Source organism: Schistocerca nitens, chromosome 3, assembly GCF_023898315.1.
Source record: "Schistocerca nitens isolate TAMUIC-IGC-003100 chromosome 3, iqSchNite1.1, whole genome shotgun sequence".
Classification (NCBI taxonomy): Eukaryota; Metazoa; Arthropoda; class Insecta; order Orthoptera; family Acrididae; genus Schistocerca; species Schistocerca nitens.
The window spans coordinates 493,472,528-493,491,563 of NC_064616.1; the positions used below are offsets into that span (position 1 = coordinate 493,472,528).

The window sequence follows — 19,036 nt, forward strand, 5'->3', positions numbered from 1 at the left end:
AGGGAAGCAGTGGTTGGGAAGGGAGTGAGACAGGGTTGTAGCCTCTCCCCGATGTTATTCAATCTGTATATTGAGCAAGCAGTAAAGGAAACAAAAGAAAAATTCGGAGTAGGTATTAAAATTCATGGAGAAGTAAAAACTGAGGTTCGCCGATGACATTGTAGTTCTGTCAGAGACAGCAAAGGACTTGGAAGAGCAGTTGAACGGAATGGACAGTGTCTTGAAAGGAGGATATAAGATTAACATCAACAAATGCAAAACGAGGATAATGGAATGTAGTCAAATTAAATCGGGTGATGCTGAGGGGATTAGATTAGGAAATGAGACACTTAAAGTAGTAAAGGAGTTTTGCTATTTAGGGAGTAAAATAACTGATGATAGTCGAAGTAGAGAGGATATAAAATTTAGACTGGCAATGGCAAGGAAATCGTTTCTGAAGAAGAGAAATTTGTTAACATCGAGTATAGATTTAAGTGTCAGGAAGTCGTTTCTGAAAGTATTTGTATGGAGTGTTGCCATGTATGGAAGTGAAACATGGACGATAACCAGTTTGGACAAGAAAAGAATAGAAGCTTTTGAAATGTGGTGCTACAGAAGAATGCTGAAGATAAGGTGGATAGATCACATAACTAATGAGGAGGTATTGAATAGGATTGGGGAGAAGAGAAGTTTGTGGCACAACTTGACTAGAAGAAGGGATCGGTTGGTAGGACATGTTTTGAGGCATCAAGGGATCACAAATTTAGCATTGGAGGGCAGTGTGGAGGGTAAAAATCGTAGAGGGAGACCAAGAGATCAATACACTAAGCAGATTCAGAAGGATGTAGGTTGCAGTAGGTACTGGGAGATGAAGAAACTTGCACAGGATAGGGTAGCATGGAGAGCTGCATCAAACAAGTCTCAGGACTGAAGACCACAACAACAAACAACAACATGGTCTGCCTAGGTCTTTTCCCCTCTGATAACATTTCTTAGGAAATAACCGGGTCCACTGGTCTGAGAACTGGAGTTTCCCCATTTGATCTCTCAACACACAGACCAGTCACCGAACTGAATTTTCCAAGATGCATCGCCAGTAATCGAAACTTAACTCTTTACATTGAAATTCTCGTTTTGCATAATCGAAAGAACACTTAGGACTGCGTGTATCGTAGTAAGTTCATCACTAACTATGCCGCTGAAATATTCATTCTGAAGGAGGAGATTAGCATGTTTGGCAGCTGGTACGTCGGTTATGCCAGAGTGCTGCTTCGCAGTATAAAGAAAACTCCTGAGACCGTGGAGAAACTACTGGGATCTTAACTTCATTGTAGTACGGGTAAATTATTTTTTGAAGATGAAAGTGTTGATAGAAAACAGTACTTTAACTTTTTCATTGCGTTTATCACTGCACGTCGATCCATCAGGAAGCTCGTAAGTGAAAGGGACCTATATTTATATTTCAGAAAATTTAAGAAAGTGCCTAAAGATCTGAAAAATCTGAGTGTGGCTGCAGATATTCAAAAACGGAACCTAATAAGAGAAACTTTAAAGGCGAGTTTATCTGATTTTAAAGTGCAGAGACGTTTCACTATTGGTAAAAATAATCAATGAACTCAAATTCCTGAAAGATAGAGGAAGACAAGTTTTAATAAACATTTCGGAAAATTATTAGATCATTTATCAAGTTACTGAAATTTGAAGCTTACATTGTTCTGCTCAACTGAGTCAAGTATTTTTTGTCAGAGAGTATTTATGTCCAAGTTTGTTGTGAAACGTCCGTGACTGACGTCAACTCAGTTAGCGAGGATGTAGGCTGAAAGAGTTCTAGCAGTCTGTGATAATGACTGACTGGCTATGGTTAAAATTTTGGGGGTTACCACGAAACGCCTTCACTCTCCTCTGGGCAATGCGCATAGGCTGTCAACTGTAATGACATTTGGAACTGAAAATTGTGAAGTAGTTCAGCATTAGGTTGTCCTAATCACTGTCAACTATGACCTGATGAAAGCGAACCGCTTACATCTGGACGATTATTCTGAACGTGACACACTTACCGCTCCTGTTATCCATCAGGTCCCTGTAGAAGTTCACGAGGTCTGCCACCACTTGCAGCGTCATAGTGTCTGCTATCTGTAACAGAATACAATATTCTGTCAAAGTTTTTCGTTCAGATCATTGCACAAGCAATGCCACAAGTTTTTTAGAAAAAAATACTGAAAGCTAGTGTAGCTGAACAAAACATGAGCTATGCATATCTAGTTAGACTATTAATACTTTAGCAGAATACTTAACATCTGTGATCAATGTGCTTTGTAATCGATAGACGATAAAATACCGACGTTTGGGAAAGTCTGCAACGAAATCCGCATTTCTTGGCAGACTGCTACAACTCTTGCAGTCGGTATGTTAATAGGGGAGTTCATCTGCAAACGGCTAACATTGATATGGTTGTGTTTGCTTCTCGACTGTAACACGTATTCCCGTAAGATGATGTGGGTGACTGTGGGCTCAGGAACCATCACTGTTCACTGAAGTGGGAGTCCTGTGTCTCCGAGTCTCACCTAAATAATGTGTGTAGGTTTTATACGTATCATCACTACGTGTGTATTAAACATTAGTACGCTGATTATTTAATTTGCAAGGCGTTATACTTTGAAACAATTTTAGTTTGCTTCCCTTCAGTTAACTTACTGGCTATATAGGCTACAAGCCAGCTTAAAAAAAGTGAAGTCCGTAAATCAGAAAGAGTCAGAGTCATTCCATTTACTCACCTTTACATTTTTAATTGTTTCTTTGTATCGGACAACGTTTTACCTGGAATGAGTACGGTGTCGCCACGATTATACACCCTAAGAAATATTCGACTTAGAGTTGCGGAATACAGACTAGAATCCAGACCAGTGTCGTCCCAGTGCATGGGCAGGAGTCTTTTAGCCTCTTTGCCGACTGTTTACACTTCTCACACTGCTGTTCGCGACTCATTGCGAACTGCTCGAGTCATGGACAGCTTTGTTTGAAGAGCGCTGCTGCTATAAGCTTGTATGGCTGGAAGCGGTGGCGTGTTCGTGGAATCTTGGCACTTTTGTGACGCAGGAATAAGGAAATTAACTCCACGGTGGAACAAGTGCTGAAGTTTCGTTGGTTAAAATGAGGAAAAAAATATCTACACATGTTTCAGTACATGTTTCCACCTCAACTGTTTTATTTCTATTTAAGATCCCATGGAAACATTTCTAGGTTATCCTAGCATAGGTTTGGGTATATAGCTGCAGCTTGCGGTTATGTGAAAGTAATCTTAACGAATGCCTGGCTATCAATTCTCAGAACAGATACTAAACTCGAGCTCCCAGTAAATGAAACTGGCTATTTTGTGTAAGCGTTGTCTTATCTACGCCCATGGTAACCACATCAACTTCATTTAGGGCACGACCTACTTCTAGGTAACAACCGTTACAGCTTACATTTGCAGGGCAACCTGCTGTATAGGAAGCGTATAAATATGGTGAGCTATGAAATAACGGGAAAGTAATTCAGACTTGTTCCTTTCGATTTTTCCAAAAATAATGTACTTTGTTTTAAGCTCATGCGACATTAATATAGTGTGAAAGAAACACCCATTACACAACCTGCCCAGTTACACACACTAGTTTTGTCAGTTGGAGGTTCAGAGCAATTGGAGGTTTAGAGCAATTGGAGGTTTAGAGCAAGTGCTGCACCATTTACTATCCAAATTCAGATGTGAACCTCCTGCCGTTTCAGATGATTTGGTCGTGGACAAAGGTTGTGAGAGTAACAGTCACGAAATGGTTTTATTATCCTATCACGTGTTTGAGGACGTGCATTCTAATTCAACATATGGAGCATCCATAACGGTTTCGTTACTGCTGCTGCGTCAATACGCGCAGTTGTCATTGAGAATGCCAGTCATCGAGCAGAATGCTGTAGTAGTAGCAGTATTAGTAGTATCGTTTATTTACTAGTGGATATCTTTTTAAAAGATTACACATGCAATAGTGGTATAGTTTACGAAAAGAATACAGATATTTACCTACTTGCAGGTAAAGTTTGAGAAGGATGGGGCAGGTTGTGATTTGTAGCTTCATGGCAGAAACATCAAGTAATGACGGGAACTATAGAAACTAATTACGTTCACGCCGGATCCGAGAATTGTGATCCTGGTTGTGGAACGGCTCGCGTATTCACGGTGCCCTTCATCTGCGTCGCTGCTTTTCCTGTTTCTAGCGGCGAGAAGGCGATCGTATTACAACACTTTGAACAGCTGCTTTAATATTTCGACCTTTTACTTTGAAATTGGCTAATACCCACTTTAAAAAAAAAAAAAAAAAAAAAAAAACAAAAAAAAGACATATCCAGGAAATTTTACACGAGATTAATTCGTTGAAGGGTCACACAAAATCGTATTCACAGCTGCTCGTTGCGTCTGGCTGATAGCTACTAGACCATACGTTAGTGTTTTACTAGTAGCATAATTTTTAGAGTCGAGAAGTTCATTCGTTATCAGCATATTTAACTTTTCTAAAATATATAGGAAAATGGTTTCCGACCACACACCGAAATTGCCAGTATTTTAATGACGATAAATTTGGGCACGTTCAGAATACGAAACAGGATTTGGCATCGTTAGCAGTAGTGAAGTCCGTAAATGGTACCATCAGTCTGAAGTGGCTGACGAAAATTTCAACGGCCATCCGCTTTCCTTTCTGAGTCGTTCTGCCTTTCTCCGTAGTGTACGGTCAGTTTGAGTGCTGGATTCTGGTCACCCTATACGACTGTCACTTAATGCGAGATACAATCGCCCTGACATAGTTCAGTCGTACGGTGCCAGATGTATGGTTATTTTCCGGAGACATATTTATCAGAATTGCGTGTTTATTGTGAATTTTAGCGTTTAATAAAAACTTGGTAGCTTAAGCAGCCATTCAAAATAAGCTGTAGATTAGCCTCTTAATCTTATGCGAGTTTCGTAATTCTTGATATGTTACATTTTTATATTTTAAAATGTTCAAAACATTTGCTGAATAAAATATTATAAAGAAAAACCATCAGAATACTTTCCGGTAAGGAATATTGTGGTCTTAGCCTAGAATTTTAGATAGCAAAAAATTAATTCATGCTTTAAAATTCACACTAATTTTCTTTCTTTCTCAGATTATAGCTTCCTTCAAAATCACGGAAATAGCGTGGGAATAACCAAAATTTCATTTCTGGGTTTTTGAGAAAAATAAGTAACCCTTTGTGGGAACTACACTTTAGTATTACCTCTATTTTACCATGATTTGTGAGTGTTGCTCTGATGAAGTGGAAACTGTGTTTCAACTAGTCTGGTTCAGAAAACCAGGAAAAGGTTAAGAAAACGTTTTATAATTCAATAGCAATTTTTTTTGAATATTTAACTTGACTGATATTTGTGTCTGTAAAAGCTGCAGGATTTCAAATTGAGGCTTAAGCTCCGTCACAGTCGGTAAGTCACATGTGTATATTAGCATAAAGCTCCAGTCGGCGTAGAAAACTGGATTCAACAATGCGTGGCGAACAGGTTTACTGTGGCGTTTTGTTGAACCTTTGAAGCAGTTACAGTCTTTCAACACAATAGAAAAATCGTGGCTCTACTAGCCCACCTTTAACGCTTTCAGCCACTTTACGAGCCCTTGTTTTTCTCCTCGTATCATGGTTATGGTGACGTGCATTATCTCATTCACGCACAACAATCTTAGGCGTAAATCTCAATCGCTCATTGAAATGCTGGATGACCACGGGTAGAGTTCTGCACGGATAAGAGAAATGCCATCCGCGACCGGAAGTCTTATTCATAATCTCAGATATTAAAATTTTTGCAAAGAACTTCAAGCCATCCCGTAGACCAGAACTCTTAACAAGTCTTACGCCTGCTGCTGACCGACCTCGTAATTTACGCCCACTAAAGCTACAACTTGGTCGTAATTACTGAAATAAATTTCGTGAAAACATTTTGTAACATATTTTCAACTCCGGGAAGTCAATGAAATCGTGTTACAAGCTGCCATTACGTCTTGCTTGCTGTTAAATGCTAGTCATTATACACACATCAAAACAAGTTTTGCATCACCTCGGTTCCGAGAGTTCCGGAACCTGTACAAAAAACTGGAAGCGTGATCAACATAAATATCATTTCCGCCCTTTTACTGCTCATGAAAATCGCACACTGGATGTTGTACCACCATACAGCGAGACCATCAGAGGTGGTGGTCCAGATTGCTGTACACACTGGTACCTATTACCCAGTGGCACGTCCTGTTACATTCATGTATGCCTGTATTCAACGTGAGATACTATCCAAAAGTTCATGAAGGCACCGTTGGTCCAGACTGTCCCACTTCTCAATGGCGATTCGGCGCAGATACCTTTGAGCAGTTGGTGGGTCACGTTGTCCATAAACAGCCCTTTTCAATCTATCCCAGCCATGTCAGATAGGGTTCACGTCTGGAGAACATGCTGGCCATTCTAGTCGAGCGATGTAGTTATCCTGAAGGAAGTCATTCACATGATGTGCACGATGGGGGCTCGAGTTGTCGTCCATGAAAACAAATGTCTCGCCAATATGCTGCCGATATGGTTGCACTATCGATCGGAGGATGGCATTCACGTATCGTACAGCCGTTACGGCGCCTTCCATGACCACCAGCGTCGTACGTCGTCCTCACATAATGCCTTCCCAAAACAGCAGGGAACCTCCACCTTGCTGCACTCGTTGGACAGTGTGTAAGGCGTTCAGCCTGATCGGGTTGCCTCCGAACACGTCTCCGATGATCGTCTGGTAGAAGGCATATGGGACACTCATCGGTGAAGAGAACGTAATGCCAATCCTGAGTGGTCCATTCGGCATGTTGTTGGGCCCATCTGTACCGCGCTGCCTGGTGTCGTGGTGGCAAAGATGGATCTCGTCATGGACGTCGGGAGTGAAGTTGCGCATCATGCAGCCTATTTTGCACAGTTTGAGTCTTAACACGACGTCCTGTGGCTGCACAAAAAGCATTATTCAACAAGGATGCGTTGCTGTCAGGTTTCCTCAGAGCCATAATCCGTAGGTAGCGGTCAGCCACTGCAGTAGTATCCCTTGGCGGCCTGAGCGAGGCATGTCATCTACAGTTCCTTTCTCTTTATCTCCTCCATGTCCGAACAACATCGCTTTGGTTCACTTCGAGACGCCTGGACACTTCCCTTGTTGAGAGCCCTTCCTGGCACAAAGTGACAAGGCTGACGCGATCGAACCGCGGTATTGACCGTCTAGGCATGGTTGAACTATAGACAACACGAGCCGTGTACCTCCTTCCTGGTGGAATGACTGGAAGTGATCGGCTGTCGGACCCCCTCCGTCTATCAGGCGCTGCTCATGCATGGTTGTTTACATCATTGGGCGGTTTTAGTTACATCTCTGAACAGTCAAAGGGACTGTGTCTGTGATAAAATATCCAGAGTCAACGTCTATCTTCAGGAGTTCTAGGAACCGGGGTGATGCAAAACTTTTAGTGTGTGTAGTTGGTTTAAGAAGTTTACTTTAATTCAGCACAACGTCAAATTATTTTAACGTGCTAATTTTCTGCAATTAATAAACGATGATCTATACTTTTAAATATATTTGAGACAATCGTTATATAGATTCACTGATTTTATTCAAACATTTGAGCATGTAACTCAAGTAGATGAAAATCTTAATATTGACACTGACCTTTAACCACAGAGTGTCATTTATCATCGAAATCCGCAGATACACCGTCATTGGCGTGGGTTTTTGTCCACGAAGTAATCACTGCGGATGTCCATATTGCCTTTCCTCTACGAACCATAGACATTAGTGCCGCGGGTTGTCTTGCGCGCCTCGACTATACAGAAAACCGCAGCATGAGTAAGTAAATCGGTGGGGTTATCTGGCGAAACGAGATTAACATATGGTTCTTAAAAAAGGGCTGCAGATTTTTCAGTAGCTGTAGGGGCAACATCTACATCAGCGTCTTCATTCATACCGATCAAGTAATCGTATGGTGCGTGGCGGAAGGTACTTTGTGCCTACTACTGATTTCCATTACTGTTACACCGTCAGACAGACCGAGGAGAAAACAGCTGTCTGTATGTCACCGTACGAGACCTAAATTCTCTTATCTTACTTGCGTAGTCCTTAAGCGAAGTGTACGTTGGCAGCATCAGGATCGTTCTGTAGTCAGCTTCAAATGACACACTAAATTTTCTCAATAGAGTTCCTCGAAATTGACGTCGCCTCCCGTCCACATACTCCCATTTGAGTACCGTAAGCATCGCCGTAATACTTGCGTGTTGATCGAAATTACCGTTAACAAATCTAGCAGCGAGCCTTCGAATTGCTTCGATATCATCCTTTAAACCATTGGTTCCCGATCAGTAGTCCAAACACCGCGAGCGGTCCTCAAGAGTCGAAATATGATCCGCGAAAGACTTAAAATTTCAAACGATTATTCGTTTGAAGTTAATAATCCCTTTTACGCGGGCGGTGTAGCGCTGCGGGGTCGGTGAGTGCCAATGTGCGTGGGTGGCCGGGGTACGGAAAGTGATGGACGTTACAGCATGGGACGAGCCGGTCAATAATGAGCGTTCTTCTGCCTTGCTCAGCGGTCTCAGTGACTGCATTTGTCTGTTTAGTGGTTCTATGGTATTAGTAGTTTGACTGTTGGTCCTTAACATGCTTATCAATTTATAGCTTACAAAAAAAAGTTCGAATTTTTCTATGTTAAATATCCTTTAATCAAAAATATTTTTTACAAAAGGGGAAATAGACGTGAGTATATCTATGTAAGTTTGTGTTACAGGAAGTTCATAGCAGTTAGGTGCATTTCGTTGAATACCTAATTGGAATATGACATTACACAATAGCAATATGCAATTAAAATAAATGTAGTAGAAGTAATTATTCATTATTATTTGATTGATTTTATTATGAAAATACATTGTTTACTTTTTGCTTGTTATGTTTCTATTGGACTGCATTTCTGTTTTATTTTCAGATATTAGTCCAAGAGAAAATCCGACATGAATTACATTAAATTCGGATTTACTTTGATGTAAATTAACGGGGAATAAAAATCGCGAACGATTCTTTGAAGCCATCGAAATTAAAACGCTGCTTAGAAACGGTCCGTCCTATTTTCTCTGACCGACTACCAAAATTCTGCGAAGGAAAATTAGTGTGCTTGGAAAAAAATAAAATAAAATTCAGGCTTAGTGGTATGATATTTGCATCCTCGGAGAAATAATCGATAGTCTCATTTGAGGTATCGAAATTGATAGCGCAATCAAAACAGTTTCTCACAACTGATGAAACACACTTTAAACCTTGTTTAATGAAAGTTCTTTTAGTTAAAATATCGCCATATTTAACTCTGCAGTGTGATGAATCGACCGATATTTTTAGTCGTTTGTTACTAGTGTTCATCAATTTTTTAGAAGACTAAAACATAAAGAGTGATTAATTTCGCGGGAACTACAAGTTATCGGCGTCATGAAAATAAGAACAGAATATTTCTAAAACCAGTGCAGTATGTCGGAAAATGCTTACCGGTTTCTGTACAGATGGTAGGAGCTCCAGCTATGTTAGGATCATGCTCAGGTCTAGTGACGTTAATAGAACAGAAGAATGCTTCGACATTAACAAGGAATTGTGTCATACATCGCCAGACATTAACTTCCAAGACTCTTCCTTAATGTCTTAGTAGTACAATGCAATTGACCATAAATGTGATGCATATCAAAAGCAGTACCTTAAATAGACTGTCGATAGGTAACATGCTATTAAGATCATACGATTTCAGAGGAGAGATTGAGTTGTTTATACGTGGAAAAAAATTTAAGTCTTACTATGGCAGCTTTCTGAGCTGACAGCTCATACGTAAAGCTTTTCTTGTGGATATTTTCACACACTTAAGTTGAATTTGCAGTTGGAAGATTCCAGAACCGTATTTAGAAGCCATTTCAGATATATCTTTGAAGATAAACTTCTTGAGTCTATTTGCCAACTTCAATTATGGATAGGCAAATTAGGTGGAAATAATTCTTGTGTGTTCGTGACATTAAACTTACTCCATGATGAAAAATATGAAACTATTAAAACAGAAAAGAAAACATTAAGAGTGATCTGCAAATACTGAATGATGAATTCAATAATTACTTCCGAGAATATAGCAAAACACTTGCTAAAGTTAAGCAAAAACTGATTCACAACCCTTTTGGCACTAATTTGAGAGATTAAAAAAGAAATTCAGGAAGATCTCACTTGTTTCCAGAATTGTAGGAACTGTATCAGATTCTCTCAAGCAGTTTTCGTGCAAAAAAGCAATTTCATACAATAAAATTTGAGAAATTTCCTCGCACTCTCTTATGCCTTACTACACAGCTTATTTAAGCGAACAAGGGTTGTTCTGATTTTATGGTAATTAAAACCATGTCCAGCAATCGACTGAAAGAAGGGGAAGACGTGGGTGTAGCTTTGAGCTAATTAGTTCCAGGTTTACCGAACTGCTACAGAGGATGCAAGCTCAAAAATCATTTGTGCAAACCGAATTTTTATTTAAAATGTTGAGTTCTATTATAACAGTAGAAGTAATGCCGTTTTCTTTTGAGTTTAACGAATCTGTTAGATGTTTAGATTAATGTTTACCTTAGATTGAGTATTTTTCTTCAGCTTTGTGGTCCCCGCTACCAACAAAGTAGTCTGAGTGGTCCATGGACTAAGAAAGGTTATGAGCCACTGCCTTAATCCGACCTGGTGGGGATCCCAAACACTCGAGTAGTACTCAGGAACGGGTCGCGATAACGTTTTATATGCGGTGTCCTTTACAAGTGAACCATACTTCCCTAAAACTCTGCCAATAAACCGAAAGAGACTATACGCCTTCCCCAACACAATCCTTGTATGATCGTTCCATTTCAAATCACTTTCCAACTTTAAGCCTAGACATTTAACCAGCGTTAATGTGTCAAGCAGCACACTAGTGATGCTGTATTACAACATTACGGGACTGTTTTTCCTACTCATCTACATTCATTTGCCGTTATCTACGTTTAGATCAAGTTTCCACTCATCACACCACACACAGATCTCGTATCTTCCTACAGTCACTTAAAGACGACACCTTCCCGTCCACAACAGCATCCTTAACAAACTGCCGCACACTGCTGTTCACCCTGTCCTCCCCATTATATAACGGTGCTATCCCGATTCCCTGGGATACTCCTAAGGATACCTTTACATCTGATCAGCACTAGCCATTGAGGCCAACATACTGGTTCTGTTACTTAAGTCTCGAGCCACTCACATTTATGGGAACTTGTCCCGTATGCTCATACCTTCGTGAACAGTCCGCAGAGTGGCACCATGTCCAACGCCTTTCGGAAATCTGGGAACGTGAAATTCGCCTGTTGCCCTTCATCCATGGATCGCAGTCTCATGTGAGAAAAGGGCAATCTGAGTTTCGCACGAGCGATGCTTTCTAAAACCGTGATGATTTGTGGACGTAAGATTTTTCCGTCTCAAGGATGATTGCTTGATCCGGCGTTTAACATTTGCCAACAATACCAAGACAAGACGATGTTAAAGCCTTTATACACTGAAGTTATGAAAGTCATGGGATACCTCCTCGTATCTTGTCGGACTTCTTTTTGCCCAGCGTACTGCAGCAACTCTATGTGGCGTGGACTGAACAACTCGTTCCAAGTCCCCTGCAGAAATAATGAGCCTCGCTGTGTTTTCGATGGGTTTCATGTCCGGCGAACTGGGTGGCCAAACCAATCGGGAAGTATTGTGGCTAGGTGACATGGAGCATCGTTTTTGGGGAAAATGAAGTCCATGAATGGCTGCAAATGGTCTCCAGTTAGCCGAACGTAATCATTTCTAGTAACTGATCGGTTCAGTTTGACCAGAGGACCCAATCCATTGCAGGTAAACACAGCCCAAACCATCAGCTTGCACAGTACCTTGTTGAAAACTTGGGTCCATGACTTCGTGGGCTGTGCGCCACACTAACTCTATAATCGGCTGTTACCAACAGAAATCGTGACTCATCTGACCAGGCAACGGTTTTTCAGTCGTCGAGGATCCAGCCGATATAGTCACGACCCAGTAAAGACACTGCAGGCGATGTCCTGCTGTTAGCAAAGGCACTCGCGTCAGTCATCTGCTGCCAGTTCATGAGTGCCAAATTTCCCCGCAATGTCATAACGGATACGTTCGTCATAAAATTTGATTTCTGTGGTTATTTCACGCAGTGTTGGTTGTCTGGTAGCACTGACAACTACGCAAACGCCGCTGCTCTCGGTCGTTAAGTGAAGGCCGTCGGCCACTGCGTTGACCGTGGTGAGGTAATGCTCGAAATTTGATAGTCTCGGCACTCTTGATACTGTGGATCTCTGAATATTGAACTCCCTAACGATTTCCGAAATGGAATGTCACATGCATCTAGCTCCAGCTACCATACCGCGTTCAAAGTCTTAATTCCCTTTGAGCTGCCATAATCCCTTTGGAAACTTTTTCACAAATGCCAACTCCGCCAGTGCACTGCCGTTTTATACCTTGTGTACACGTTGCTACCGCCATCTGTCTATGCGCATATCACTATCCCGTGATTCGTATCCTCAGTGTATTTCCAGAGGACATTCAGCTATACTGTATTGACGTAATGATGCGTTTAGAGACCTGCGTCAAACCAAACGTCAGACAGAAGACAACAAGTTTGCGGATACTGCCATCGGCGCAACCTGCACGTGCTGGCGGCAGGTGATGGCGCGGTCGGCGACCTCGCCGGCATTACATGCGTAGACGCGCGCCGCCGCTTTCCTGCTTCCTGCTTCCCGCAGCCTCGCTGCCTTGAGACTACTCGCCAATGTCGCCGCTACGGCGACCGCTGCCTACGCAAAGGTCGCAGCATCACGTTCTCTCACGTGCAGCTCCTTCTGGATGAAATAACAAAATTTCTCAAGCAGTACTTCCGCTGCCTCTGGCAGCATTCGAGCTCGAGGAGCACATCGTTACAACGTATAATCCATTTCGATTTTGGTTTTTATTTAACTTTTTCTGTATGGCGTATATTGCCAAGATGTTGCCGCGAATATGTTTCATCTGTAACACAAGGTGCACTATATAGCGAGAAATGACAGGTAAACGTAGATGATAAATTTTAAGTTTTTGAGATTTCTTTTCTTGTAGTCTAAATAGTTGTTGTTGTTGTTGTTGTTGTTGTTGTTGTTGTCTTCAGTCCTGAGACTTGTTTGATGCAGCTCTCCATGCTACCCTATCCTGTGCAAGCTGCTTCATCTCCCAGTACTTACTGCAACCCACATCCTTCTGAATCTGCTTAGTGTATTCATCTCTTGGTCTCCCTCTACGATTTTTACCCTCCACGCTGCCCTCCAATGCTAAATTTGTGATCCCTTGATGCCTCAGAACATGTCCTACCAACCGATCCCTTCTTCTAGTCAAGTTGTGCCACAAACTCCTGTTCTCCCCAATCCTATTAAATACCTCCTCATTAGTTATGTGATCTACCCACCTAATCTTCAGCATTCTTCTGTAGCACCACATTTCGAAAGCTTCTATTCTCTTCTTGTCCAAACTATTTATCGTGCACGTTTCACTTCCGTACATGGCTACACTCCATACAAATACTTTAAGAAACAACTTCTTGACACTTCAATCTATACTCAATGTTAACAAATTTCTCTTCTTCAGAAACACTTTCCTTGCCATTTCCAGTCTACGTTTTATATCTTCTCTCGACCATCATCAGTTATTTTGCTCCCCAAATAGCAAAACTCGTTTACTACTTTAAGTGTCTCATTTCCTAATCTAATTCCCTCAGCATCACCCGACTTAATTCGACTACATTCCATTATCCTCGTTTTGCTTTTGTTTATGTTCATCTTATATCCGCCTTTCAAGACACTGTCCATTCCGTTCAACTCCTCTTCCAAGTCTTTTGCTGTCTCCTCCAGAATTACAATGTCATCGGCGAACCCCAAGGTTTTTATTTCTTCTCCATGGATTTTAATACCTACTCCGAATTTTTCTTTTGTTTCCTTTACTGCTTGCTCAATATACAGATTGAATAACATCGGGGAGAGGCTACAACCCTGTCCCACTCCCTTCCCAACCACTGCTTCCCTTTCATGTCCCTCGACTCTTATAACTGCCATCTGATTTCTGTACAAATTGTAAATAGCCTTTCGCTCCCTGTATTTTACCCCTGCCACCTTTAGAATTTGAAAGAGTATTCCAGTCAACATTGTCAAAAGCTTTCTCTAAGTCTACAAATGCTAGAAACGTAGGTTTGCCTTTCCTTAATCTTTCTTCTAAGGTAAGTCGTAAGGTCAGTATTGCCTCACGTGTTCCAATATTTCTACGGAATCCAAACTGATGTTCCCCGAGGTCGGCTTCTACCAGTTTTTCTGTAAATAATTCGTGTTAGTATTTTGCAGATGTGACTTATTAAACTGATAGTTCGGTAATTTTCACATCTATCAACACCTGCTTTCGTTGGGATTGGAATTATATTCTTCTTGAAGTCTAACGGTATTTCGCCTGTCTCATACATCTTACTCACCAGATGGTAGAGTTTTGTCAGGGCTGGCTCTCCCAAGGCTATAAGTAGTTCTACTAATGGAATGTTGTCTACTCCCGAGGCCTTGTTTCGACTTAGGTCTTTCAGTGCTCTGTCAAACTCTTCACGCAGTATCATATCTCCCATTTCATCTTCATCTACACCCTCTTCCATTTCCATAATATTGGCCTCAAGTACATCACCCTTGTATAGACCCTCTATATACTTCTTCCACCTCTCTGCTTTCCCCTTTGCTTAGAACTCTGTTTCCATCTGAGCTCTTTATACTCATACATGTGGCTCTCTTTACTCCAAAGGTCTCTTTAATTTTCCTGTAGGCTGTATCTATCTTACCCCTAGTGAGATAAGACTCTACATCCTTACTTTGGTCCTCTAGCCATCCCTGCTTAGCCATTTTGCACTTCTTGTCAATCTCATTTTTGGGACGTCTGTATTCCTTTTTGCCTGCTTCATTTACTGCATTTTTATATTTTCTCCTTTCATCAATTAAATTCAATATTTCTTTACCCAAGGAGTTCTGCTAGCCCTCATCTTCTTACCTACTTGATCCTTTGCTGCCTTCACTACATCTCTCAGAGCTACCCATTCTTCTTCTACTGTACTTCTTTCCCCCCATTCCTGTCACTTGTTCCCTTATGCTCTCCCTGAAACTCTGTACAACCTCTTGTTTAGTCAGTTTCTCCAGGTCCCATCTCCTTAAATTCCCACCTTTTTGCAGTTTCTTCAGTTTTAATATACAGTTCATAACCAATAGATTGTGGTCAGAGTCCACATCTGCCCCCTGGAAATGTTCTACAATTTAAAACCTGGTTCCTAAATCTCTGTCTTACCATTATATAATCTATCTGAAACCTGTCAGTATCTCCAGGATTCTTCCACGTATACGACCTTCTTTTATGATTCTTGAACCAAGTGTTAGCTATGATTAATTTATGCTCTGTGCAAAATTCTACCAGAGGGCTTCCTCTTTCATTTCTTACCCCCAATCCATATTCACCTACTATGTTTCCTTCTCTCCGTTTTCCTACTATCGAATTCCAGTCACCCATGACTATTAAATTTTCGTCTCCCTTCACTCCCTGAATAATTTCTTTTATTTCATCATACATTTCTTCAATTTCTTCGTCATCTGCAGAGCTAGTTGGCATATAAACTTGTACTACTGTAGTAGGCGTGGGCTTCGTGTATCTTGGCCACTATAATACGTTCACTATGCTGTTTGTAGTAGCTTACCCGCACTCCTATTGTTTTTATTCATTATTAAACCTACTCCTGCATTACCCCTATTTGATTTTGTATTTATAACCCTGTATTCACCTGACCAAAAGTCTTGTTCCTCCTGCCACCGAACTTCACTAATTCCCACTATATGTGACTTTAACATATCCATTTCCCGTTTTAAATTTTCTAATCTACCTGCCCGGTTAAGGGATCCGACATTCCACGCTCCGATACGTAGAACGCTAGTTTTCTTTCTCCTGATAACGACGTCCTCTTGAGTAGTCCCGGCCCGGAGATCCGAATGGGGGACTATTTTACCTCCGGAATATTTTACCCAAGAGGACGCCATCATAATTTATCCATACAGTAAAGCTGCATGCCCTCGTGAAAAATTACGGCCGTAGTTTCCCCTTGCTTTCAGCCGTTCGCAGTACCAGCACAGCAAGGCTGTTTTGGTTAATGTTGCAAGGCCAGGTCAGTCAATCATGCAGACTGTTGCCCCTGCAACTACTGAAAAGGCTGCTGCCCATCTTCAGGAACCACACGTTTTCCTGGCCTCTCAACAGATACCCCTCCGTTGTGGTTGCACTTGCGGTACGGCCATCTGTATCGCTGAGGCACGCAAGCCTCCCCACAAACGTCATGGTCCATTGTTCATGGGGAAGGGTCTAAATAGTATGTTACAAAATTATTTAAACACTGCCATGCTGAACATCAGGTTATTTTTCTTCGTATCTAATTAATGGAAATTATGAGAAAAATGAACCCACTGAATTTTCTGAACATCTGCAAGTGGTACAAATAAGGAAACTGGTTTGGCAATTTGCATCAGAATGTCCATAAATTGTACCATTATTACTAACTATGTCGCAGAACTTTAAGATAACCCTAGTCTAAGGAGGGTTCCAAATTTTTGCAGATACTGCAACGTAACTTTCGCTCCTGTCCCTCTGAAGTACAAAATAATCTAACATAACTGGACCTGAAGTACTAGATGGAACGAAGTGTGGCCCAGTAGACTCGCGGTAGTCCACAAAACCTTAGGTCTGGGATTCAATCAGCAGTTGGCTTTAGGATTTTTTCTGTCATAGCTTCTTTCATTTCTGCAATGATCTTTACTATGAAACATGCTAAAGTGCACTGTGATTACGTGTGTACTATAAACTGTAGCTCCCTCAGGACTGGCTGGTAAAGCGCTTCGAAGATTGGAGGAAGATAAGGGTGTATATATACCACTTAAGTATGACCACGTCCAGTCCATTACTGCGGTGTCGAGAATAGAGTTTCTTTACTTTCAAGTATTTTGGAGGATGTGAAGGTTGGATACTGGGTCGAAAAGGACGTCAGACCGCCTATCTGCAAGGTGTTGCTCACATCGGCACCAACGACGCCTGTCACATGGATTATGAGGCTATCCTCATTTCTTACATGCGGCTGCAGGACATCGTTAAGACTGCTCGCCTCTCGAGCAAGCAAAGCTCGCGATTTGCAGCATTGTTCCCAGAGTTGATCTTGATCCTTTGGTTTGGAGCCGAGTGCAGCGTCTCAACCAGAGGCTTCGTCGACTGACTGTCTTGGCTGCAGATTGCTAGACCCGCGTTATCGTGTGGGGATTTGTAGAGCTCTCCTTGATAGGACAGAGTGCACTACACAAAGGAAGCAGCTATTTCGATAGAGTATTTGTGGAATGCACATTAGGGTTTTTTAGGTGCTCTAATGAACACTCGGCAGTCGATATGCAGCAAGGGAAGCCAAAAGACTCTCGGAAAGACAGATTAGAGACCATAGGCGTTGACAAAAATATTGTCTCTAGTGAGATCAAAGTTGAGTGTCACAGTGAAGTTATCTGGTCGCGTATAACAGTTGTAACTGAAACCAAGTTAATCGCTGGATGTTTTTACTGGCCATCTGTTTTTGCTGTGACAGTCTTAGAGTCATTCAAAGAAAGTCTATGGTTAATAGCACGCAAATACCCAGATCATGGAATACTAGTTGGAAGCAACTTTAACTTCCCACATATAGGCTGGGATAGCTATGGATTCACTGCGGGGAGTACAGACAGTTATGCGAAATTCTTTTGGACGCGTTTTCTGAGAACTGTCTTTAACAGCTACCCCGGCAGCCCACACGCAATGCAAATATCTTAGATCTTTTAGCTACAGATAGGCCGAACCTTTTCGTCGATGTCAATATAAAAATGGGGATTAGCAATGATGGCGTTATAGCAAGTATGATTACGAACGTTAATAAATCAGTCAAGAAGGCTCGCAGAGTGTTTATGCTAAATACAGCAATAAGCAGTTATTAGTATCTCAGACAGTGAATTAGCATCAGTTCCAGTAAGACGGGAATAGTGGAATTATGGGCGAAGTTTAAGCAGATTATACATCGTGGTCTGGAGAGTTGTGTGCCTAGTAAGTTGATAAACGATGGAAAAGCCCCACCGTGGTTTTATAACTAAATTCGTCGGAGGCTGAGGAAGCAGAGGCTGTTGCACTCGCGGTTCAAAAGGGAATGCATCAATAATGATGAGTGAAGGTTAGTAGACATTCGGGCGTCTGCTAAGTGATCTATGCGCGAAGAATAGAACTACAACCGTCATCACGCCTTAGAAAAAGATCTGTCAGATAAACCTAGGAAATTCTGGTCTTGTGTAATATCGGTAAGCGGGTCTAAGGCTACCATCCAGTCTCTTGTTGATCAGTTTGGTGTGGTAGCAGAAGGTACCAAAACGAAAGCCGAAGTTTTAAATGTCACGTTCAAGAAATCGCTCACACTGGAGAATCGTTCAAACATTCAGTCATTTGACCATCGGACAGATTGCCATGTAGACGAAATAGTGGTAAGCATCCCTGACCCAGAAACAACTGAAGGATTTGAGAGTAAATAGGTCATCAGGTCCTGATGGAATCCGGTTTCAGAAAGAATACTCTACGGCACTAGCCGCTTATCTAGCTTGCATTTATCGTGAATCTCTCTCCCAGCACAAAGTCCCAAAGGACTTGAGGAAAAAAAAAAAAGCGCAGATGAGTCCGGTGTATAAGAGTAAAAGAACGGACCCGCAAAATTACAGATTAATATCCTTAACTTCTGTTTACTGCAGAATCCTTTAACATATTCAGAGTTTGAATATAATAAATTTTCTTCAGACAGAGAAGCTTGTGTCCACGAATCAGCCTAGTTTTAGAAAACATCGC

At 41.5% G+C, this 19,036-nt stretch overlaps 1 protein-coding gene across 2 annotated transcripts in view; it reads right to left on the reverse strand.

Annotated features, from left to right (window-relative positions):
• The window catches only part of LOC126248423 (elongation of very long chain fatty acids protein-like), a 211,004-nt gene that overhangs the window by 113,529 nt on the left and 78,439 nt on the right, over positions 1 to 19,036 (reverse strand). For both annotated transcript variants that reach the window (XM_049949391.1, XM_049949390.1), the window contains exon 2: positions 2,037 to 2,112. In XM_049949391.1, the coding sequence (XP_049805348.1) occupies positions 2,037 to 2,100 (64 nt within the window). In that variant the 5' untranslated portion in view covers positions 2,101 to 2,112. The remainder of the gene's footprint in view (positions 1 to 2,036; positions 2,113 to 19,036) is intronic.